At 46.2% G+C, this 26,586-nt stretch overlaps 1 protein-coding gene across 2 annotated transcripts in view; it reads right to left on the bottom strand.

The window, feature by feature from the left end:
- src (v-src avian sarcoma (Schmidt-Ruppin A-2) viral oncogene homolog) overlaps positions 1–26,586 on the bottom strand; it is a 92,624-nt gene that overhangs the window by 3,724 nt on the left and 62,314 nt on the right. The window contains exons 4-12 of one of the 2 annotated variants that reach the window (XM_063209296.1): positions 24,389–24,487; positions 20,819–20,922; positions 11,052–11,201; positions 10,224–10,379; positions 9,417–9,596; positions 6,703–6,779; positions 5,234–5,387; positions 3,145–3,276; positions 1–782 (exon numbers count right to left, since the gene is read on the bottom strand). The exon at positions 1–782 is cut by the window's left edge and continues 3,724 nt beyond it. In XM_063209296.1, the coding sequence (XP_063065366.1) occupies positions 574–782; positions 3,145–3,276; positions 5,234–5,387; positions 6,703–6,779; positions 9,417–9,596; positions 10,224–10,379; positions 11,052–11,201; positions 20,819–20,922; positions 24,389–24,487 (1,261 nt within the window). In that variant the 3' untranslated portion in view covers positions 1–573. Of the gene's footprint in view, positions 783–2,188; positions 2,306–3,144; positions 3,277–5,233; positions 5,388–6,702; positions 6,780–9,416; positions 9,597–10,223; positions 10,380–11,051; positions 11,202–20,818; positions 20,923–24,388; positions 24,488–26,586 lie in introns of those variants that run through there. The other variant, XM_063209297.1, reaches the window with a different exon arrangement.

The following is a 26,586-nucleotide window of genomic DNA, read 5'->3' as shown; positions in this document are numbered from 1 at the left end:
CAAACAGTGTGAGAGGGCAGGGTGGGCATTGTAATTGGGCTGGAAGGGGGGCCAACGTCAACAAGATACCCACTTTCAAAATAAAAATAAAGCCAGCACGGAACCCCTAGCAGTGAGCATCAGGGAGGTTCCGTGTCTTAATAAGGTTCTCCCCCTTGTTACACATGAGGGATGTTGGGATGTTGGGGTCAGACAGATAGACATAAAAAAATGAAATAAAAAAACAAAAAAAACAAACAAACGGTGAGTCCAAAACCAGCACTTTCTCAGTTGAAACCTCCAGCACACATGAGTGAGCACTGGGGTGGTTCCTTCTCTAGAGGTTCTCCTCCCAGTGGATGTGCGTGGACGCTGGGGTGGCGTGGGCGAGGAGGTTAGATAGACACACACTTCAAATAAAAACAAAAACTGTGGCAGATACACACTTAAAAAAAACAACAAAAATCCGTCTCAAAAACCAGCACTTCTGCACTCCCACAGCACGCGTCTGAACATTGGTGGCGTTTCCTTGTCTAGAGGTTCTCCCTTCTGTACACATGGATGGGCGTTGGGGTGGTGGGTTCTTCTCGTGTCTTAGAGGTTCTCCCCAGGTTGGTACTGGGGCTCGGTGGAGGTGAAGTAGTCTTCCAGGAAGCCCTGCAGGTACTCGAAGGTGGGCCTCTCCTCGGGCTCCTTGCGCCAGCACTGCAGCATCAGGTCGTGCATGGACTCGGGGCACTCGGCCGGGCACGGCATGCGGTAGCCACGCTCCACCTGGTCCAGCACCTCACGGTTCACCATGCCTGTGACATATAGTGCATACAAGAGCAACGTTACACACATATACTACTGTACTATCAACTAGACCTAACTAGACTCAACCTGGTCCAACACCTCACGGTTCACCATGCCTGTGACATAGTGTGTAAAAGAGCAACGTTACACACATATACTATGCAGAGTCCTATTATGCTATTATTAGTACCTCATGGTTCACCATGCCTGCCACATAAGATAAGATAAGATAAGATAAGATAAGATAAGATAAGATAAGATAAGATAAGATAAGATAAACTTTATTGTCTGTTTGCATAAAAAATTGTCTTGCATGAAACTTCTCCACAATCCACATAGGTGGTGGGCCCAGTCTCATATCTTGTCAGTTCGTTGGTGTTAACGAGTGGCAACTTTATTTTTGCTTATATAACCCCCTGACAACCCATTAATCAATATTTTGGCTGTTGCCATCCTCAAAACTTGCCTATTGATTTATAAAAATGACAACAAAAACTAGCCGACCGAGTGACGTCACGTCAATGCAAAGTCAACGAGGCAGAATACAGCTAGCGCGTGCATGCTTCCCGGAACTGTCAGATTTCATGGCAAAAAGTGACAAGTTGGGGGGTAAGTGGGCTCACTTGTTGTGTACATGCAAAAAAAATATTTTTCTCAAACTTTCAGGAGTGCTCTTTTTCGCTGTTAGTGTTCGACTGTCTGACCATCATTGGGCAACGAGAGATAAATGTCAAAAAGATGACAGATCTGTTCCCTCAAAGCAATAGAGCAATGAGGTGACGGGGGTAGATCAATTCGCCAAAAAACTACGTGTCAGTAAAGAAATGCAAGCTGTGTTATTTTTTCCAGTAACAGGAAAATGGTCAGGAATGAAATGCCTACGTTGTTTCAATGATTAGGTGAATTATCTGCCTATGAAAAAAGCCCGATATGCGGATAAATATTCCCTTTTCAACTTTGAGGGGCGGAGACTTCCCATTGACTGTGCATTATGTGACGTCACCCCCAGTCTTTTTTATTTTCGTTATTTTTTAAGATCAACGTGCAACTTTTCAGCGTGGCAACAACCAGAATATTGCTTTACATATTGTCAGGAGGTCATATTAGAAAAATCAAGTTGCCACTCGAGAGTGAGAACGAAACTCATTTTCTAAAGGAGCTACGAAATCTAGCCCACCGTCTAACATGTAAAACGCACTTTTCTACAGAGCATACAGTGCATACAAGAGCAACGTTACACACATATACTACTATAAACTAGTACTATTATCCAATTATTAGTCACACTCCACCTGCTCCAACACCTCACGGTTCACCATGCCTGCCACATAATGTGTAAAAGAGCAACATTACATTTATACTATTATCAACTAGTCCCATTATGCTGTTATTAGCACCTCACGGTTCGCCATGCCTGCAACATACAGTGCGTACAAGAGCAACGTTACACACATATACTATTATAAACTAGTACTAGTATCCGATTATTAGTCACGCTCCACCTGCTCCAACACCTCACGGTTCACCATGCCTGCCACATACAGTGCATACAAGAGCAACGTTAAACTCACAGTCAGACAGACAGACACAAGGTAAGCTGTAGTAGCCTTGCACTACACCAACAACACGCAGTATACTATAATACTATAAATATATACGCTTATAACCTAATAAATTCTATTATACTATTATTTGCCCCGCACAAACTGGTCCCGCACCTCATGGTCCACCATGACTACAGTAGGTGTGCAAGAATAGACACATATTCAGACATGCATATTTGGACTGAAGGTGCACTGTATGGGTCTTGTGCACCTGCTTTGTCTTGACCCGAAATGGCCTGCTTCTCGCTATTAAGACAATACATTATTGTCTATGGACAGAAGCCTGCTTGGATGCCATATGGCAATACTCTAGAATGGGCGATTAAAAAACATTATCAGCTGAATTCAAGGCAGAAACAGCTTTGTTTTTTTTCCATCGTAGAAAAGAAATGTCCAGTCAACAACTTCTTTTTAGAAAAAGCACCAGTTGGGACCATACCCTAGCAGTGAAGGTGACCCCAGCCAGGTGACAGGTCAAGACAAGTGGGGGGAAGGAGGAAGACTGAGGGACAACAACAGTATGTATGGGTACGTACGTACTGTATGTGTAGGACACTCAGCCCTTTACAGGATATCATGGGTCTACTCAATTATGTCATATGATGACTCATGCTCTATATCTGTTCTTCTATCCCAATGTGACTACCCTCCATATATTTGTTATTATAACATTTTCCCCCCTGAAGTGTGCTCGCATACCCTAGTGGTACACGTACCCCTGGTTGGGAAACACTGGTTTAGGGGAGGAAAGGAGCATGTACCGTACCTGGGTAGGGCACTCTGCCCTTGGTAGCCAGTTCAGTCAGCAGCACCCCGAAGGACCAGACGTCTGACTTGATGGTGAACTTCCCATAGAGAGCTGCCTCAGGAGCGGTCCACTTGATGGGGAACTTGGCTCCTGTGTGTGGGGTGGGAGAGAAAACATTAGGAGTGGATTCCAATATGCGGACTTCTGTCCTCCTTTGCTCACTCGCCTGCTTGTGACTTCATGATGTCACGGACGACAGAAAATGATTAATGTCATATTCTCATTTGGAAATGGGATTGTGAATGAAGAACATTCCCCTAAAAGTTGTTGTGGCTAGGCTGACAGCGGGGAAACGTTGTTGCTTTCTCCACGGAGGCAGGATCAGGAGGCTGGATGAGGCCACAAGCATAAGTGGAGGACGGGAGTGTGCATATTGGAATGCACATTAGAACTACATGTAAATGCTGGAGGTGCCACGGCGTGGCTCAGTGGACTAAGGTAATGTACCAATACAGGTGTCAGGGGACAGGGATTCAATTCCAACCTGATCATTTCCAGATCTCTCTCCCTCTGAACAATAATGGTGTAAAAGCTAGTGATGTGTATTGGCACTGACCTTACAATTCGATTCGATTACGATTCAGGTGGTAACGATTAGATTCAAATCGATTCAGTCCGATTCTACGATACATTGCAATGCATTACATCTCTGCTGAAAGCAAGGGAAATTTTTCATCAGTAATTAGGCAATACAAAGCAGTCAGATACTGAACATTTTATTGGCTGTTGTGCATATTAGTCCTTCAGTTTTCAATGAGTGCTGTAATTTAATTGAAAAGTTCATTTGCTCTGGAAATGACCACAGAAGTAATTGAAACTTTAAAAATATGCCGCATGGATTATGGCCTTTGCTGAATCGATTATTGAATTGACCTGCCCCGCATTGCGATGCATTGCTGAATCAATTATTGTTGACACCACTAGTAAAAGCCCAAACAATTTCTTCCGGAGACGATTTGAGTGTGTATACTACAATGATTTGCATTTATGATTACACAGTGCTAGTATGGTATATTACAGTAGATTACAGGAAATTTCACACAGGTTAGAAGAGGTACTACAAACTGTACTGTAAACTGTTATATCACCTCACCAGAATTTCATCAGTACAATGAAAATGTGATGCAAATGGCAACTGTTTCCAGGCATAACGTGCATATCACACAATGCATAGTACATGTCTACTGGTACATACCTACCTCCCTATCCATTTATCATGAGAGAGATGACATGATTGCAAACCATCCTATTTATTTATCATAAAAGATAGCGTTGGGAGGACCTCATTCACCCTGATGATGGCCCTGACGAAGACTTTTTTGCAGTCAAAAGATATTGCCGTTATCACAAAGAATAAAAGATTTTTGGTCTTTTTTTAAAACATGGATATTTAAGTCAACAAGGAGCCTACTGTTTGGGCTTTCTCATTTTGGGGAATAGTCAAAACCTAGGCACTGAAGTCTCCCTCACCCTGCATGGCAGTGTACTCGCCCAAAGGCACATACTACATAACACATACTACATGCCTGCATACTTCCCTATTCAGTAACCACAAAAGAGAGAGTGTTTGATGGTCTCCTTCCCTCACCCTGCCTGGCAGTGTACTCGTTGTCCTCTATGAGGCGGGCCAGTCCGAAGGTACTGTATCTACATAATACAGTACATACTACATGCCTGCATCCTGCCCTATTCAGTAATCACAAGAGAGAGAGTTTTTGATGGTCTCCCTCACTCACCCTGCCTGGCAGTGTACTCGCCCAAAGGTACTGCACATACTACATCACACATACTACATCCCTCCATACTTCCCTATTCATTAATCACAAAAGAAAGAGTGTTCAAAGTGTGTCCCTCACCCTGCCTGGCGGTGTACTCATGGTCCTCTAGGAGGCGAGCCAGTCCGAAAGTACTGTGCATACTACATAATACATACTACATACTTCAAGAGAGAGTGTTCGAAGTGTCTCCCTCACCCTGCCTGGCAGTGTACTCGTTGTCCTCTATGAGGCGGGCCAGTCCAAAGGTACTGTACATACTACATACTCACCCTGCCTGGCAGTGTACTCGTTGTCCTCTATGAGGCGGGCCAGTCCGAAGTCGGCCACCTTGCACACCATGTTGTCCCCCACCAGGATGTTGGCGGCGCGCAGGTCTCTATGCACGTAGTTCATCCTCTCCACGTACGCCATGCCAGACGCAATCTGAGACAAGGACAAAATAAATATACTGTGTTTTTAACCCATTAAGACACAGCGTTATACATTTGCTGTTACCAGAATGGCAATGACCAAGTGCTGTGTCATAGTAGTGTACTATGGTAGTCACTTTTCAATGGCTATTACAGCGTTCCAAAGGAAAAATGTACATTTAAGTTAGCTATATGAATATATTAGTATTTGTGCAGTAATTAATTATTTAACCACACTATTTACTATACATACAATTTAACCACAAGATCAGTGAAACATCACTAGCTAATAAAACACATTGATGATTATAAAAGAAACAACAGGAACAATATTGAGAGCATGTGTAAAATACAAAAGGAGCAACAGCTGAATGTGCTATATAGTACAATGCAATGCAGACATAAAACATATGACTAACTAAATATAGCTATGGTTAGCAATTGCCCATCTTCTCTCTTGTTGGAAAGTCTGATAAAGACTGATAATGCTTTCCTTCCTTTATTGCAGTCTATGTGACTGTATAGCTCACATATTACATACGTTGCACTACTGGTGCACATAAGTGTACAGAGAGAGCGCAGAGGCGTCTGTGCCAGAGTGCACAGGATGATTGATGATGAAGCTGGTTTGGGTTCCTCCCTTACAGGTATGCCACTGGCACAGCCAGCACAGCACAACTGTGATTTTGCTGTCTTTTACTGTACTTTCTGTACTGTACGTTATGCAGTAAATACACGTCACACACATGAGCACACACACAAAAAAACACACACACACCTCACATGCACACACACAAATACAAGTATGCATGCACACACACAAACACACCTCACATGCACACACACAAATATAAGTACGCATGCACACACACACACACGCACACGCACACGCACACGCGCACGCGCACGCGTTCTCACACACACGCACACACACACACCAACGCAGTCTCACCCCAAGTAGTCAATTTCTGACTACCTTGGACCAGACGGCAATTTTTGACGTCTTGGGTATTCCTTCCACGTCACATTTTGACTATGTGGCCTAACCCTAAACCTATTCCTAAACCTAACCTCAATGACGTTATGCTGCCAAAAAGGGGTGCCTTTGAGGACATAGTCGAAATATGACGTGGAAGGAATACCCAAGATGTCAAGAATTGCAGTCTTGGGGTGTCAAAAATTGAGTAGTCAAAAATTGACTACTTGGGGTGAGACTGTGTAGCGCACCCACACACGCACACAGGCACGCTCACATGCACACGTACACGCACACACACACACACACACACACACACACAGATGTATAGCCTTATAGCACTGTACAGTACCTGAGAGGCCATGTCCACCAGCTGTGGGAGGCGCAGCATCTTGCCCATGTCTCCCTTCAGGAAGTCCAGCAGACTCCCTGTGGCAGCAGAGGTAGGCAGAGAGACATGCATGAGGATACACCCTGGAGAGCACACAGCCTTAAAGGAACAGTCCACCCTTTTTTTTAACTTTCACATATTTGCAGTATTTCCAAGCATTATTCATGAATGTGCATATAATTTTCTTCTCAGTTTGCTCAGTACTTAGATGTATTGGATCAGAATTATTAGCATAGCTTAGCATAATCACTGGAAGTGAATAGAGGCATGAGCATCAAGCCACAAATGATCACAGGACAGGATTAAATTGCTGTTTTGCACTCTGGTGAATTTTACAGTGTTTCCCATACATTGAGAAAACTATGGCAGCCCGCCATAGTTTAAATTTGGCCGCCATAGTTTCCGAAAATGTAAATGAAAAATGAAAATGTTTTTTTTTTTAACGATTGCCGTTTTTGTTAAAAACGATTTGAATTACGATTTCCTTCGCATTTTCCTCCTGGAGTAAATACATCCTATAGAGAAAACCACAAGTGCTTGAAAGACAGAGGGATCAAAAGCCTAGTCAAGTTGTTGTAGTTAACTTGGGTTTGGGAGCAATAAAAAAACCTTCAGAGAAGGGACAGTTGGGATGAGTTTACTAACACTCCCCAGGCTTTGTTTTACAGTTGTAATGAGTTAGGTGACAGGCCTTCATTGACAAGGCAGAGGAGACATCGGGCTGCATATAGAAATGAATGTGTAATGAATGTGAATATACATAAATGTGTAATATGTTGTTCAGCCCTTTTAATGGGAGGAATTTTGAAAAACTGGCCCTGTGACCAGCACCCCTCATGTAGAATGTGTACACCTATGTGTGTGTGGGGAAAAGGCATAGCCTACCCTCTTAGACCCTTTTTGTTTATGCGTTAACAATTTCACAGTAATCTTAAATTCTTATCTCTGCTACTATTTTGTTTTATTATTTTTTTCATTACATAGACCCCTGCATGTGTATTATGTAGCCTTATTTCTCAAAATATAAATGGCTGAAATGTAGGCCTAGGCCCATAGTTTCTCCATGCGCCAATGTCATACTGTACTCATTGTTTTGCCATTTTGCATTTACACTGCGCGAATACAACCCCCCCCCCCCAATAAAAAGCCCGTGTGAAAAGACACCCCCCCCGGACAAAAAAATCCCGGCTGCCCCCATAGTTTCCAAAATTTCTGTGGGAAACACTATTTTACATTCATTTTAAAGTACTTTATAAGTACATTTGATGATGTTTTGTTTGCCCCCATAGACTTGCATTGCTACGCTGAATTTGGCTTTACTGTTAAACTAGCAATGGAAACACATAGACAAAAATGATATGCACATTCATGAATAATGCTGGGAAATACTGCAAATATGTGAAAATCAAAAAAGGGTGGACAGCACTATTCAATGGGTGGACTGTTCCTGTAAGAACACACATCAGTGCAGATTAGTGTTTCTCAACAGGGGATCTACAGCCCCCCAGGGGAGGCATTAGGGAGCCTTCGGGGGACATTGAGAAAGATACAGCTTAGAGGGGCAGTGCCTTATTACCATTGGGGGTATTAGTCCAATTTATTTATTTTTAAATTATTTTGGGGGGCTTTTCTGCCTTTATTATTACAGGACAGTGTGAGAATAGACAGGAAATGACCGGGAGAGATTCGAACCGGATTCGAACCGGGGTCCTCGTGGGCAATGTAAGCTCAAATGTGGGGGGCTTAGCTGCGCCACAGCGACCCCCCCCCCCCCCCCCTGTGCAATTTAATTTTTAATATTAAGGTGGGTGTTGGTAGCCTTATGATGAGGTCAAGTGGGCGTTGGGAGGCTAATGATGAAGTCCAGGGGGCGTTCATTCAAAATAGGCTGGCAACCACTGCTGTAGATAGAGAGAGCCAGCCTCGTCCCTCTTAGGCCCATAAAGACTGTCATGACTGTCACTGACAGCTAGTTGTCACAGTGGGCACAACATGTACAATATTGTTCAACTTACAGCACGTTTCTCTGAAAGAAAAACACTGAGCACTAGACAATGTTAGAGGGTAGTGTTCACACCCAAAACACTGCTAAGCTGGAATGTCAGCCCATGTAAGTACTGTTTAGTTTACCGTAGTTTAGTTTATTTAGTTTAGTTCAACAGGGACCATGCACAATACACATTGATTACAGAAGTAAAAAGATGGCTTGTGCCAGATTATAGCTATATAGCTAATTTCCATCTGCAGACCCTGGACAGGTAAAACAAATATTAAAATACAATAACATAGACAAGATATAAACAAGTAAGCACATCCATAGGCCATCGGTCAAACTGTGTGTTTGAGTGTGCTGTGTGTGTGTGTGTGTGTGTGTGTGTGTGTGTGTGTGTGTGTGTGTGTGTGTGTGTGTGTGTGTGTGTGTATATAGCGTGTGTGTGTATAGCGTGTGTGTGTGTGTGTGTGTGTGTGTGTGTGTGTGTGTGTGTGTGTGTGTGTGTGTGTGCATGTGTGAGTGAGAGAGAGAGAGAGAGAGAGAGAGACAGAGAGAGAGGTAGAAAGAGAGGGAGGTAGAAACCGAAACAGAGACAAAGCCAGAGAGGGTGAGGGAATGAAACACAGAGAGAAAAAAAAGCAACAGAGAGATAAAGGCATCCACACCACTCACAGCACCTTACCTTGTCCCATGTACTCTGTGACTATGTAGATGGGCTCCTCCGACACCACAGCGTAGAGCTGCACCAGCTTCTCGTGCCGCAGCTTCTTCATGACCTGGGCCTCCTGCAGGAAGGCCTCTGGGGACATGGTGCCCGGCTTCAGGGTCTTAATGGCCACCCGCGTAGTGCCATTCCAAGTGCCTGGAAAACAACAACCACATTTAAAATGTCAAGCTAAATCAAAGTGTTAACATCAGTTCTACTGTATATTCAACTCTCCCTGTCCTGCTGCGGTGAGAATTCCTGAAACTGCTGCCCCCCGACTTGCTGCTTTTCCACGGTGCTCGTAGAAATAAGGGGCTACACTCAGGGAAACAGAGCAATGCAGATTCCCATCCAGTCGTGAGCTCTCTTAAAATAAATAAATAAATAAATAAATACAAAATAAAAAAGACATTCTTTTGGTCTTTTGACTTTATTTTTATGATAGGAGAGTAAAGGGGTGGTAGGAAGCGAGTGGGAAGAGATAGAAGGGGAAGGCTCGGCAAAGGACCCGGGCTGGAATCGAACCCGGGTCGGCCGGCAGGCGAATGCCCTACCGTTAGAGCCACAGTACTGCCATGAGTTCCCTTTTAATCCATTTTTATTTTTGTGACGTTTTGAGCCACCACAGGCCTTCAGGATGGCCCAAAATGTCACGAATATAAAAATGGATGAATAGGGAACTCGTTCTGTGTGTGGTTCATCCTTGCCGTACATCAAACTTTACGTTTTGACCCTGCACACGGCTAAAATGCATTTGTGTGAGATTTGGGACTGGAACCTTACCCATCCAGACCTCTCCGAAGCAGCCCTGGCCCAGTTTGAGGTCCAGGCGTAGGGACTCGCGTGGGATCTCCCAGGCGTCGCGAGCCAGGCCCTGAGTCTGAGGCTTCAGCACCGGACACACCTCCGTCAGGCAGTGGCACAGGCCGTCCGCATGCTCTGCAGGATACGGAGAGTGAAGGACCCGTAAGTGAGTCTTAGTTTGTGCTTTTTATTCATATTACACACGCACGCACGCAGACACGCACACACGCACACACACACACACACACACACACACACACACATACACACACAAACAAACACACACACACACACACACACTGCTCCATGACCCTGACTGCATTTATGATGGCCTCCATCTTGACCTCACTATACTGTATGTAAGATGATGGATGGATAGAGAAAGAGAGAGGGAGAGGTACAGTACGTTGGCAGGAATGGAAGTAGATAACGAGAAAGAGAGCGAGACAGACAGACAGACAGACAGACAGACAGACAGACAGAGGGAGAGAAAGATCCACTCACTGTGGTAGAGGTTGGCAGGAATGGAGGGGTAGATACCGAGAAAGAGAGAGAGAAAGACAGACAGAGAGACAGACAGAGAGACAGAGGGAGAGAAAGCTCCATTCACTGCGGTAGTGGTTGACCAGACAGACATACAGACAGAGAGACAGACAGAGAGACAGAAGGAGAGAAAGCTCCACTCACTGCGGTAGTGGTTGGCAGGAATGGAGGTAGATAGCGAGAAAGAGAGCGAGAGAGACAGACAGACAGACAGACAGACAGAGAGGCAGACAGACAGACAGAGGGAGAGAAAGCTCCACTCACTGCGGTAGTGGTTGACCAGCTGCTGTAGTGTGCTGAACTGGGTGCGCGAGGTGATGTAGAAGCCGCCGCTGTCCAGCTTCCTGATCTTGTAGTGCTTCACATTCAGCCCTTTGGTGTTGTCGTAGTCTAGCACTGACAGACAGTAGGCACCTGCAGATAGACACATGCACACGCATGCACACACACACACACACACACACACACACACACACACACACACACACACACACACACACACACACACACACACACACACACACACACACACACACACACACACACACACACACACACGTCAAGGAAAATTTCAAGTACAATGTCTAAATGTCTTGTCTTACAATCACAGTCTTACAGAGCCGTTAGAATTTGTAAACTTGGGGGGCGCTGTGGCGCAGCGCGCTAAGCCCCCCACATTTGGACATGGGCAGTCATGGGTGAGCGGTTAGGGCGTCAGACTTGCATCCCAGAGGTTGCCGGTTCGACTCCCGACCCGCCAGGCTGGTGGGGGGAGTAATCAACCAGTGCTCTCCCCCATCCTCCTCCATGACTGAGGTACCCTGAGCATGGTACCGTCCCGCCGCACTGCTCCCCATGGGGCGCCACTGAGGGCTGCCCCCTTGCACGGGTGAGGCATAAAATGCAATTTCGTTGTGTGCAGTGTGCAGTGTTCACTTGTGTGCTGTGGAGTGCTGTGTCACAATGACAATGGGAGTTGGAGTTTCCCAATGGGCTTTCACTATTTGGGCTTGCATGCCCATGGGGATCCCGGTTTGAGTCCGGCCGGGGTCATTTCCCGATCCCACCCTGTCTCTCTGTCCCACTTGCTTCCTGTCACCATCTCAGACTGTCCTATCAAATAAAGGCATAAAAACCCCTAAAAATATTACAAAAAAAAAGATTTTGTAAGCTTGCATACCGACGTGAACCGGCGTTCACCCAAGTTTTTATATGTACCAACATCAACAAGTCTGTCAGCCTAGTAATATTGATCGAAACGGAGTGACTGGGATACCACAAATGCTGCTAAGAGCTTGACTCAGGTGTTACCCAAACAGTGTTTGCCGCAGAACACTTGTTAGTCGAGGTGAATCGGGGGTTAGGCAGAATCAGACACATAAATATTGACACTGGAAAGACCATGTGCCTCAGTTTCATATGAAATATGGCATGATCGCTCTGAAAATAAATATGTTTGTAGAGGCCATAATGCCAAAGTGCTTGGGGAAACCTTGCCAATTCTATCCAGGCACTTTCAGAAGCACAGCATGCCATAACAGCCTACAAACACTAGGTGGCACTATGACGATACATTATGTTCACCTGTCCAGTCACATGGGCAGCCATACAGTTGTGACCACATAGCAGATGCAACGCAACAGAGTGGCACACACACACACACACGGGCACGCACAGACGCATGTACAGAGGCAAAAACACACAGAAGTACACACACACACACAGTGACGCACATGGGCACACACACACACACACACACACACACACACACACACACACACACACACACACACACACACACACACACACACACACACACACACACACACACACACACAGTGACGCACATGGGCGCACACACACAGCTTTATAGCCTTTGGTCATGTCGTCTTGGCTACATACTGACCTACTTCCCTCTTCCCTGCAGCTAAAGACCCCAATCCCACCCAGCCCCCTACCAGGTTCACCACAGACGAAAGCACACACACACACACACACACACACACACACACACACACACACACACACACACACACACACACACACACACACACACACACACACACACACACACACACACACACACACGCATACGCATATGCGCGCACACACGCACACGCACACACACACTGTGCCATTTGGGGTCAGATTTAAATATCATTGCTCCTTCTTGTCCTTGGCTATTTAACTGTTTATGTGTGGGTGGGTGGGGGGTGTTACTCATAGTCAATCACATAACCCCAACCACCAACACACCCACCCACACCCACCCAACACACACACACACACACACACACACACACACACACACACACACACACACACACACACACACACACACACACACACACACACGCACGCACACACACACACACACACACACACACACACACACACACACACACACACACACACACACACACACACACACACACACACACACACACACACATACGCACACACACGCACGCACACACACACATACACACGTGCCAAAGAGTGTATGTCCATGAGACTCTGTGCTTGTAATCAAGACCATGTGAATGTGTTGCTCTGGCAGGCCTTGCTCAGCGTTCAGCTTTAGAGATTGGGGCTAAAGGGCTGCTTCCTCAGTCTGTGGTCAGCTGGTCAGTTCCTCAATTCATGGGAGCACTTCTGCATTGAAAGGTGATAATAAAGACTCGAAGCTGTAAGCTCCGTCAGGGATGGGCCAAATGCACACAGTTACTGTAGCACCCGATCCTTGCTTCCCCCTTTGCACCTGGGCTAAGTAGAATGTCACAATTCAAGTCAAGTTAGCTTTTTTTGTCAGTTTCTTTATATGCATACTGCATAGGTCATACAAATTGAGGGATGGGCCATACACAGTTTGTGCCCGATCACTGCTCCCCCCCTTCACCTGGCCGAGTCAAATGGCACTCATCAGGTGAGGTTGGCTTTATTGACAGTTCCCTATCGCAGGAACTGCGACCTATTACTCATGGGACATGATCGACCTTGGTTGATCCACGAAGCATTTTTTTATATCTTTAATCAAGCCGAATGGCAGATGGCTGTGTCAGTCAAGCTAGGGTCCGCCCACCGGCGGCGGCTATTACTGCACTGACGCCCATCTCACTTCCTCTTTTCTTGCTTCGCCGGGAAAGGTCCACGTAAAGTATCACTGTTACGACATTGTTAAAATATACAATGTTGCTATTTGTTAATGAATTTCCGTGTGGCGTATTACTCGTAATAGCCGGTGTACGCCAGCTAAGAGTGCCCACGCGATTCTTAACTTGTTTTCTCTGTCGTTTCAGATGTTTTTATTTACAGGATTTTCAGATGTCCTCGAGATACGAACATCTATGGAGGGGGCCTTGGGTCGCACGCGCCTCCCTGAGGGGAGAACACGATACAGCCGCTTTCCCAAAGGGAAGGACCCTGTTTCGTGTTTGGTCTGCGTTCCCCTAGGCACGCTGAGAGAGCGTCTCAGCAACGGAATTATCCTCAATGCAGACGCCGTCTCTACCCGTCTGCTAGGCCAGTCGAGCGTGTTAACCTGCCGGTTAGCCAGCTAGCTCCTCGAGCCCCTGAGTTCCGACCCCTCCCTGACCGGCTTGTGTACCCCCTTCTAGCCCATGGCGCGCGCTGCTAGCTCAGTTAGGCTTTTAGCCTCTCCCCCGCCCTGTAGCATGGCTCTGACGGGTGATTTGACTGCTTGTAGCCTACTGGGCGCATGGAAGTGTTGACACAGGTAAGTTGGGCTCGTAGGCCGATTAGACTCGGACCTATGCTAGCCCTGTGAGTAGCAGCCCGGGGCTTTGTCGCAGGGGACGTCTACCAACAAGCTGGATTACGCCGACCTCCACTGTATGTGGGATCACTGGCACGTTTTGTCCCATGGTCCCCGTAGTACACCGTAAGGACACACCCAGTGCCACACACTTGTGACCCACTGTATGTTCACGTAAGCACCTGGTTCGCCCAATGTTGCCCGAACACATGTCATGTACACATCAAATAAACAAATTGATCTGTTTGCACACTGATGGTTTGCACGGTCCCTTCTGATGGTCAGTTGTGAAATAAAATGTTGTTCTCCCCCCATGTACGGTCTGTGATTGCACGACTATCTGTGAATGCCTTAAAGGTAGGCTACCTATCTTGCACTGCCGCTCTGAGGAGCCTCTGTGCAGGACATCCAAACATTTCTCCCTCCCTAATCTCGGCTATAAAGGGAGTGGAGACGCAGCGCTTCACCTTGGCACAGGTCTGAATTAATTAATTAATTTAAATAAAGTAAAAGTAACCCTCGCAGCGCTCTCGTGGGCCTCTGCAACGGGAAACCAGACTTATAACGCGCTCTCATTCTGCTATAAGGAGGGTCGTGCTACTGTTATGGGGTTGGCACAGGGGAGAACTCCCTGCGTTTTGTGTACAGCCACGAGACGAGGCGCGCACTGTTCGCGCGCTTATCTCCGTGTCTGGCTCTTGCGCCCACTGGACGGGCTTCATACACAGCTTGGCCAGGCAGATAACGACGCGCGGGAGCGCGCAATGGTTTTGCTTCGACTACTGGCTAGCAATACTATTTACAATTGTTAACACGACCGAAAGCTGGTGCCCGAGCCTCAATTTACGGCATACCGGGTAAAGTTATACTTGTTTTCCCTCTGAGGGTAAATAAAGTGACTGAAATCTCGGGAATGTAGAATGCTCACTCCACATCGTTTTGTCGGGTGCATTCGCCCGGTTCTGTGTTGTATTATATTTCTTGATACTGACGTCTGCCTGGCGCACTATGTCTGTTCTTGTCCGACGCAGGATATTCCTGCGTTTTGCATTGACACTGGGGCCTTACATTCTGTACTGGTTCAATGGCAATGCGTGCGTAATTGGGTTCGCCCCGTCTCCGTGTGCGCTCTCCAGATGTCTGGTGGCTGCGCAACGGGGGCTACTTTATGCCAGCTGCCTATTTTGCTGTCATTCACGCACATGGGTTTTCACGCCAGCCTCTGTCTTGCCTTGTGGTCTTGCATCGGGGACTGCTCTGTTCTGTGTCCACTCCACATGCGCATTTTCGTCGAGTGTACTTGCCAATTAATGACTGGGTCGTCATTATGGATCTGACGTCTGCCCATTTCACATATATACCCAACCATGTCAGACACAGGTCTTTCTGCGTTTGCATCCTAGGAGTTCTAGTCATGCTTTGGAGTGGAGCTCGGCGCGCTCGCTCGCTCTCTCTCTCGTGCGTGTTCACGTGCTTGGTATTGCCTGTTATAGCGGTGTTACAGCCCAGACCGTCCACCTCTCTTTATGCCATCATTGACCCATTGGGAGAGGTCGGGATTTATTATTATTATTAATGATAATAATAATTACAAGAATGGTAATACCAATAATAATAATATAATGATAACAATTATTATTATTATGATGGCCGAGCTAATCATAATATTACTTATTATTATGAGTCATTCAGAGGTTTCTTCTCCTGGCCCAGCCGGTTGTATTCCTCAGTCTGACTCGCCCCTATTTCTAAGGGCCCGCATTCCCTACTGTACCTGGAGTGCATGAACAGTTTACTGATGTCACTCAGCCTGTTCTCCCTGGGTTGGCCGGGGACAACACAGTTGTCCCTGTAGTTATTGGGCATGCTTGGCGCGGCAGTGGTGCCCTTGCCAATGTGCTTATTGTGACTGGGGCTTTTTCGGGTCTGACGCACTTCTCAGTATTTCTACCCAAGCAGGGACAGGCACAGGGGTTTGGTAGACCCCTGAGTGCTTGTCAGTGTGTTGGGGGGCCGGTTAACCATGGCACCTTATGCATCCACCACGGATCGGTCACAGCATGGTGGTCAATGGCTTTTGGCCCGCCAGCCAAGCCAAACTACATGTCAAGGTGTTTGGGCTCCTCACAGTGCTGCTAGGCTTTCGCCCCTTCCTGTGTAGGTTGGATCAGACGACACTTTGGCGATTACATGCATCAGGGGTTCCCAACCTTTCCCAACTTGGGGCCCACTCGAAATTGTCACAAAGGTTCGGGGCCCACCTCGGACCCGAATACAAATAAAACTCACATAAATCAGCAGCAACACACACCATAATGTGATGGTGGTTTTTGGAATATTATTTCAAGGCCCACTTGGTACACCTTCAGGGCCCCCAATGGGCCCCGGCCCATAGGTTGAACATCACTGGCATGCATCACCGTGCACGATGGAGTACATTCCCTGCTCCTGTTCTATGTGGCATTGCTTTCAGGGGCTACCTTCATGCAGCAGCATGGCTTCTGCGTACAAAGGTGGGGGAGAGCATTCTGATCTCAGTTGGCAGGGCCAACATCGACCCGTTTGTGATATGGCTAACTGTGCATTGCCCTTTGTGAGCTTTCCCAGGGGGATAATCGTCCCTGGGGAGTGGCTGCCTTGGCATAGCCCTGGACCTTGGGACACTTTATGGTTTCCCCAACTGTCCTTCTCCCTTTGCTCCTGGCCAGGGTGCATGAGGATTATGTGTATTCTGGTGGCTCCAGCTGGAGCTGCCCAGTCATGCTTTCTCGATTTCTGCTGTTTGGCAGTGGGCCCGCCATAGGTGATCCCACTGTGCTAGGACCTACTGAGGCTGGTCGACAGGGAGATAGCATGGCCACGGTCAGCAAGTGGCCTGGCCTCGGAGAGGCTGTAACTATCGGATGTCGGCCTGTCTGGTGAGGTGGCAGGGGCTCTCCAGAATTCCAGGGCTCTGTCTGCCCTCCTGCTTTCTGCGCTGGCGTGACATGTTTGTTGGTGTGATGCGCTACCTGGGGCCCGACTCCTTTTAGTGTCCTGTTGCCGGCACTCTTGGCTTTCCCCGGCATCTTTTGGACCAAGCGATGGCAGCCTTGACAATTACACTGTATGTGGCGGCAGTCTCAACATGTCATTCTGGGTTTGGGTGTGCACCTCTGTGTTCGCATCCCCTGGTGACACGTGTCATGATGGGCATATGGCGTGCCCCACCCGGGCCTTTGTCGGCATGGGGCCTGCTGAAAATTCTACGGGCACGAGTGGACCCCCAGTTTGGGCTTCTCTCGTCAGCATGTGTCAAGCTGCTTTCCCTCAAACATAATTATTGGGCCCTACCATGTCCTACATGGTTGAGCACTCTTACGTTTTACCGACCTGGGTCAGTTTGTTGCTCCTCCCCTGTCTCTCTCTCTGCCACTCATTCCCTGTTACCTCTGTACCGCCCTCTTTGATGATGACGGCACTGCAGGCCTAACTCAGCCATTGAAAATAAAATTAATAAATAAATAAAAGAATAAAAATTGGCATGTGAGACAGTATTGTTGGTGATGAGTTGTCCCTTGGCCTAGCGCCTCAGTGACATACTGTACATGCGCTGTTGGTACATCCGGCCTGCCCGCGCTTCTCTGCGGAGGATGGTGCGGTGGTGTTACGCCAGAATGTGGCTTTCCCACCCCGCAGTGGACACAGCCTTATGCCTAATGTCAGCTCCTTGTTTAGCTGGTCTCTTCACTCCCCCCCATTGGGTTGTTCTTGGGGGTTTATTTACATGAGCTTTGCCCTGTGCGTGCCCTCCGCTTGTGTTTGGATGGCACACAGGGTTTAGGTGCTGCACTCTGCTATGTGTTTGTCATGAGGCAGCCTCGGGAGGTAAGGCCCACTTCAGGCCTAAGTTGGCATATTTGGTTGGCCCCAGCTTCAGCTTCAGAGCTCCAGCCAGGCCTAGGGCTCGCTCGACCTGGGCTCCAGTCCTGTCCGACTCGCCGTGGAGTCAAGCCCTGCTCATTGACTTCTCCAAAAAGAGACTGGGTCTCTACCTGCCCCAGCCCCAGCTCCAGAGCTCCAGCCGCGTATGGGTGGAGGCTACTGAATTTGTCTACAGAGGACTCCTTTGGCACCCCCAGTGGGTCTGTGTGCACACTCTACGAGGGGGGTGTCGTTGTCTTGGCCCATATACAGATGGATGTGTGTTTGACATATGGAGGGCGACAGGGTGGAGTTTCTCCACTCTTTTGTTTGATTCTTCATGTGGGAGGTGGCTGACCCTCTGCCCCACGGGCTGTGTTAACTGCTGCAACGGGGAGGTTTGGCCTCTGTGTAGTCGCACCACTACCTGTCGCTCCCCTATAGCTGGGCGTTGGCATACTGTGTGTGTGGTTCTGGTGGTGGTGGGGCCCTGCCCTGGGAAGTTGCGGGGCCCTCACTGCACCGTATTCCGAATGGTGCCCTCTGCATAGCCACGTCGTGTGCGGGATTGGAGGCGGTCCCATGAGTAATAGGTCGCAGTTCCTGCGATAGGGAACATCTGGGTTATGTATATAACCCCAGTTCCCTGAGAAGGGACCAGACCTATTACTAGGTTGAGCACACGGCGTCTCTGCTGAGGGGCTCAGCAGCGAAAGAGGAAGTGAGATGGGCGTCAGTGCAGTAATAGCCGCCGGTGGGCCAACCCTAGCTTGACTGACACAGCCATCTGCCATTCGGCTTGATTAAAGATATAAAAAAATGCTTCGTGGATCAACCAAGGTCGATCATGTCCCATGAGTAATAGGTCTGGTCCCTTCTCAGGGAACTGGGGTTATATACATAACCCAGATGTTTCCTCATATGCACAGCAGGTGACAAAATTGTGTTTTTTCTTTGTCCAGTGCACATAGATATACTGGATGCAGGACTGACATTAACAGGACATATGGTACATTAGAGTGTAAGACAAGACCAATTACATACTGGAACAAGTAATATAGTAATAAGTAACATTTGAAACAACACATTTTCCAAATAATCTAAGCCCATACAAGAAAACAAGAATAAGACTAGAGTTCAATGGCACTATTTGGAGCCAGTCAGTTGTTTTGTGTTCTTTTTAGTGATCCAATACTGATATCCTGAGGGAGAGCGGATCAGACCGCTAATCGGATCAGACCGTTTTATTTTCCGATCAAGGTGTATTTTTGTTCTGAATGAGAAGTTATTCTGTTTCTAATTGGGATAAACACTTAAAGCCCAGCTAGTGTGTTATGGCTGTGATTTTCTGAGGCAGAGGGCACAGTGTGAATACTCTATAACAGTGGTTCCCAACCTATGGGTCGGGACCCCCCTTATGGGTCGCCAAAGATCCACAGGGGGTCGCTGAGCCCTCTTGATTTTAAGGGGTTTCGTTTTAAATATATATAGCCCATGTTGAATAAAAGACAAAGCATTTAACTAATAAATGCATAGACGCAACTAATTGAAAGTGCTACATTAAACATTGACCAAAGACGAATTGAGGAATAAAATAACTAAAATAAGTTTTCGCAGGAAACGGAGGGCATCTTGTGACTCCGTCTCGTGCGGGCGCTCGCGTGGTTGGGTCACCAAAGCTTACAATAGAAAAAACATGGGTCCCTTAAGAAAAAGGTTGGGAACCACTGGTCTATGTGATGTACTGTACTATAGGCTTTATGCAGTTGTGTACAACTATGATTCAAAATCAGCTGCACAAATAAATACATTTGAATTATACATTTGCTCTTCATAAGTGCATACTGTGTGTGTGTGTGTGTGTGTGTGTGTGTGTGTGTGTGTGTGTGTGTGTGTGTGTGTGTGTGTGTGTGTGTGTGTGTGTGTGTGTGTGTGTGTGTGTGTGTGTGTGTGTGTGTGTGTGTGTGTGTGTGCGTGCGTGCATGCCTTTGTGTCTTTGTGTCTTTGTGAGTGTGTGCGTGCGTGCAAAGAGATGATTTGTGTGCAATAGACAAAGAGAGTGGTCCGGATGAATAGATGTGGAGATCAAATGCACTGTAGTCAATATGGAAACCAAGATAAAGCATACCACGTGCCACCAATGCAACCAAGTGGGATCAAGTCCAGTCTCTTAAATTAGCATGACTTTCCATTGAACTCCGTTCATTCATGCTAAGCCTTGTAAGTCTCCTAAAGGGACATGGCAGCCACATAGTAACTGCAGCTTAGAACCTTACGGCGTCATAATTGATTCCGGAAGAATTTCCTTATGAACCGTCTCCTTCTTATCAGTCCTCTCTGCTGTAGTACTCACCCTTGGTGGTTTCGCTCTCGCGCACGAGGAAGGTTCCTCTACGGTTCTCCAGGTTGAGCAGGAGCCTCTCGGAGTCCCTGCGTGTGATCTTCCCAAAGTACCACCTGGCAGACAGACAGACAGAAGAGGAGGAACAACACGTCTCAGAACACTGTGAACACTTTCCATAACGGCGTGTCTGTGTGGGTGAGAAAGATGTCAAAGGGGAAGGAGAGAAAAAAGAAGAGAGGGGAAGAAATAAAGACAGATAGAGAAAAAGAGAGGGAGATAGGGACATGCAAGGCATTCAGAGATGTCCAAAAAGCAGAAAGCTGTACAGAACGGTGTGGTGGGTGGCAGACAAGTGCAGTGCAGTAGAGAGGTGAGCTCCAAGCAAGCAGCAGTCTTACCTCTTGTCCAGAGACATTCTGAGAAGACTGGTGAGACAAGGTGAAGAGTGCAGTCAGATAAAGAGCGAGCGAGCGTGTGTGTGTGTTGTGTGTGTCGTGTGTGTATGTGTCTTGTGTGTGTCGTGTGTGTGTGTGTGTGTGTGTGTGTGTGTGTGTGTGTGTGTGTGTGTGTGTGTGTGTGTGTGTGTGTGTGTGTGTGTGTGTGTGTGTGTGTGTGTGTGTGTGTGTGTGTGTGTGTGTGTGTGTGTGTGTCAGGGATAGGGAAGAGAGGATTGGGAAGGAGAGTAGGAAGAAAAAGCACATACAGTGCAGTACTATGTCACACACATACACCAGACAACACTTGCTACACAGACACTTCAGAACAGAGGCCAGCTCATCTCTTCCCTAAAGGCACACTGTGTCTATGCCTGTGTCTATGTATACCATATGAAATGCGCTACTGAATACAAATATATAAAGTTGACTTGACTTGTTATTTTTGGGCTGTATTAGTTAAAGTGAAGAGGGTTTTTGTTCTCAGAACCTAAGACAACACACAGGGCAGCTTTTCAAGCAATGCTGCTAAGCAACAAGATAATGGGCTTCTAATTTTTCCGATGGATCAATTAGTGGAAAAAGTTTTTTTTTTTTTTAAATCCCTCCAGATTCCCTTGATGAAAGTGTTACAGTGAAAAAACAAATCTTATAGTGCCACTGCCCAGAAACATTTCTCAAAAAGTTGCCCTGTGTATCTTCAGTGAGCTGTTTTGTACTGGCCGGCGCCCTGAACTGGTGGCAAAGGGATGGCTTGGCCTGTTTCATTTCCCAGCAGCATGGAAAATGTGACTTGGGGACGTTGTTGAACATCATGAGTAAGGTGGTTTGATTGAGGAAGGCGTCCGACCACTACATCCCTGGGCACCAAGCTGGCCACTACTTCCTGTCGTCAAATGTGTGCCTGGCATGTATCACTCACTCATTCAGTTCTTATGTAGGCCTATATATAGGGCCCAAAATAGACTCCACATAAATGAGTTGTGCTCTAGGCTTAAGAATGCATATGAATGAGTTGTGCTCTAGGCATAACAATACAAATGAATGAGTTGTGTTCTAGGCTCAAGATCTGTGAATGAGTTATGACCTAGGTTTAAGAACACATACTGTATGACTGACTTGTACTCTATGTTTAAGAATACATATGTGTTTCAAGAATATGAATGAGTTATGATCTAGGTTTAAGAATACATATGAATGACTTCTACTCTAGACTGAAGAATACATACGAATGAGTTTTGTTCTACTAGCTTTAAGAGTGCAGATATACATGACTTCTGCTCTCTCTTTGCTTCATTCCTGGATTATTTGCTGAGACATTGAAGATTGAACACAAGATTTAGAGCTGAGTGTTATGGATGGACCAGGAAAGGAGATGTTCACTGGCCTGTGTTAGGAAGGTCTACAGGAAAAGCAATGAGGAGCAGAGCAGGAACTGAAACAGAGGTTGACATTTTCATTCTGCACAACACACCTTAGCCACACTCACACACACTTTTACAGTAGTCACACATCATACGTATGGCTCTGAATCAGACACAGACACACGCACATACAAAAACACTTGTATAAACCAATATTTATCCTAAGATACATGTGTCTTTGATGTTTTCCCATGAAAAATCACCATTGTAAAGGATGGGGTCGTTATATAATTAGGCAACATTTTATATCCTGTTAAATATTAAACCATGAAGCACATATCCATATTATGTAATGGCAAACAACTGAAGATTGAAGATTATTACTGTTTTGAAACAACACAGAGTAGATGCAATGCCTGGGCTTGTGTAGACCATCAATCCATCGTCATGCCATCATGAATAGAGTTTTGGGTAACACTTTCTATGAAGCCCATATCTATAGCGCATTATGAGCGCATTTATAACAAATTATAATGCACATTATAATTACTTACAAAGGATTATGACTACACCCATGATGTTTCATGATGCTTTATATTAACAGTTATGAATAACCATGAATCTATCTTATAATGCTTTATAAATCCAAGGGTGTTATGAGTGCTCGTGACTGGATATAAACTACAGGCTGCCTGATGGGGCGTATAGTACATAACGATGCATTATAGATGTGTATTATACAGTGCATTATAGATGCATCCATATGAACTTCACTTTACTTAGACCACACATTGACCCCTTATGAACTCACATGAAGCATTATAGCATCTTATGAGCCCTTATGACAGTTTATCATCCAGGTCTGTGCATAGAGGGGTATAGGTGCTCATAATGTACTATAAGCCCCATCAGACAGACTGTAGTTTATAGCCAGTCATGAGCACTCATGACACCCTTGGATTTATAAAGCATTATAAGATAGATTATCACGGTTATTCATAACTGATAATATAAAGCATCATGAAGCATTATGGCTGTAGTGTCATAATACATTATAAGTAATTATAATGGGCGTTATAATTTGTTATGAATGCGCTTATAATGTGGGCTTTAAGTAAAGTGTTACCGAGTTTTGTTCTGTGTGTAATATGGGGTTATCTGAAACATCTCATCACAAAGAGTTTTAGTGAAGATACTGTTTGTGAAGACATGTTTTTCCATGAAGAGAACATCAAGAACATTTGCCCAGAGACTAATGCACTGACATTAAAGATTAAAGAAAAAAAATCACAAAGTGAAACTGTGAACCGAAATAATGCAAGCTAGCTAACACAGAAAGTGCAAAGAGAGTGCAGTAAGGGAGAGGTCACCCATCTGGGTTTGAGACATTAACAGCAAGAAAGGCACAGATTCTGAAGACAGATGAACAGAGGAGAGAGGGAGTACTAGAAAGGCAGAATTAGGGAGAATGAAATATGAAAGTGCAAAAAAGTAAAAACACAAATTCTGAAGACAGATGAACAGGTGAGAGACATACAGTACAAGGTGAGTAAGGTCTCAAATTATAGATGGAAAAAAATATATAGAAAAGAATTCTCAAGAATGATAGATGGAAAGCAATAGAATGATTAAGACATCTCTAGAGTGATAGATAGTTCTAAAATAATTTTAAAAAGCACTAATACGATATAAAAATGCTCTAGAATGATAGACAGAACGCTCTAGAATGACAGATATCCAGAGAGAGGTGGTAATGCTGCACTAGAGGGCTGTGTATTTACTCTTCTGCCTGGATGGAGTCGGACGGCGCCACGTAGTTGCTGGGGATATAGCCGCTCTCCCCGGAGGCAAACGAGCGCGCCAGCCACCAGTCCCCTTCCCTGTGGAAAACAACACAAAACAGCACAAAAAAATGCACACGTCAGTAACAAATTCACATACATTACCACCTTCAATCCATTCTGTGAATCTCTATCTATTGACATGCTCAAGGATGGAAAATGCAAATGAATGAAGACTGGGAGGAATAATAATAATAATAATAGTAATAATAATAATTGTATTTGTATAGCACTTTTTCATACAAGGCATGCAACTCAAAGTGCTTAACAAATGGAAAAAAAACATTGTTAGAGATGGATTTAAAAGGAGAGGTAGAGAGGAGAGGCAGAAATAGCAAGAAGGCAGAGGAAGAAGAGATAGATAGAGATTGTAGAGTCATAAGGTCCACGTAGGTTGGGACCAGGATTCTTAGAGGCATAAGGTCCATAGTGGCTGGGTCTAGCATAAGTCATAGATAGTCACACTGAATTTGGGCGCTCAGAAGCGGCCCCTGGTGGCATCAGGGGTGAGGAAAAATGGCGAGGAGGGGTTGCCTCTTCATGACCTTTCACCTCTTCAGTATGGTGTGCCGCTGTGGATTTTTTTTGTGGTCAAATTAGTGGTTTGTGAGCTGCAGACCTGGATGATTCTGAGTCACAGAGCTGAAACAGGCCAGTGTTCCTCTTCCTGTGTGTTTGGGCAGTTTTCAGTAAGGTAAGACACACGAGGCTCCACAAACTGCACCAACGGTTATACTGTAACTGCTTTAGGAACTTCCCCTGATGCTAATGCTTCTGTAAGGCAGACCAATTTTTCTATTGCTTGGTTGCAATGAATCATTTTTATAGTTGAATGAAATCTCGCCATGGGACCTTTGTCTCATTTAGGAGGAATGTTCAGAAGCTATTTACTGACACAAGCAAGTTTATGACCCATAATAATTGCTACCAACATTGGTATTGAAATGATTTTCACAATTATTTAGCCAATCGTGCAGTACTGTGAAAATTACAGTCTACTTTGTTCAGCCCCGTTCGTTCATCGACACAGTAACGATAACAGCCTACAACAGCAAATTACTGTACCATTGCAGGGGTCCGGGGGTAAACGAAATGGGTTGAATATCAAAGGCCCGGGTGGTGTGAATTTGAAGATGAGATCTGGCGCGGCACTGTTTATGAGTGCATCCATCGCCCTCCCCTCCCTCCCTACAGTCATAAATAATGGACGCTACTCATACATGCTCCTAAATTATACATGAGGAGAAGAGCGGAGAGGAGCGGAGTGCCATCCAGGCATGGCGCCATGCCATCTCCTACTTAAAAAGCTTCCACTATGCCACTGTATGCCTTCACAGAAATGGACTGGACCGGGAGGAGGACAATGAGTTTACTACACCAAACTACTACACTATGCAGGGACGCTGCGCTGACAGCTTTGGCTGCGCCCTTGCTGAGACGAAGCCATTTGAAAACAGCCCCCCTCCGACCCAATACATACTATGTCATGAGATTGCAGTGGGCCCCCTCTCTCTCTGGGCCTGGGATAACTGACCAGCTTGCCCCAACCCCTTGTCTGCTTCCCTGACACAATGCACTACTAGGAGGATGAATCAAAGGGCATCCCAGGAGACTGAGCATACAGCTGGATGAGGGGATGAGGGCGATGGGTGGGGTGGGGTGGGGTGGAGTGGGGTGATGTGCTTTAAGAAGGAGGCTGATGCTGCTACTAGGGTTGAAGGGGGGGGGGGGGGGGTGAGGGGGGGATGGTGGAGGAGGTTCATTCAAGTGGATGACAAGGGTACTGTAATGGAGGATGCAAGGCGGTAAGCAAGTGTACACACACGCACACGCGCACACATGCACACACACGGACAGACACACACACACACACACACACACACACACACACACACACACACACACACACACACACACACACACGCACACACACACGCACACACACACACACACACACACACACACACACACACACACGCACACACACACACACACGTGGATGGAAAGGGCAGAAAGAGCAACAAGAACATCTTTACCAACCTGTAGTTCATCTTTCTCCTGCATAGTTATGAGCGCATGAAGAGGAGCAGTGAAAAAGAAGGGGGAAAACAGAGAGAGAGAGGGAGAGAGGGAGAGAT

The sequence above is a fragment of the Engraulis encrasicolus genome, chromosome 10 (genome assembly GCF_034702125.1).
Source record: "Engraulis encrasicolus isolate BLACKSEA-1 chromosome 10, IST_EnEncr_1.0, whole genome shotgun sequence".
Classification (NCBI taxonomy): Eukaryota; Metazoa; Chordata; class Actinopteri; order Clupeiformes; family Engraulidae; genus Engraulis; species Engraulis encrasicolus.
The sequence above is the reverse complement of the archived record's forward strand: the minus strand, read 5'-3'. Positions and strand labels throughout refer to the sequence as shown.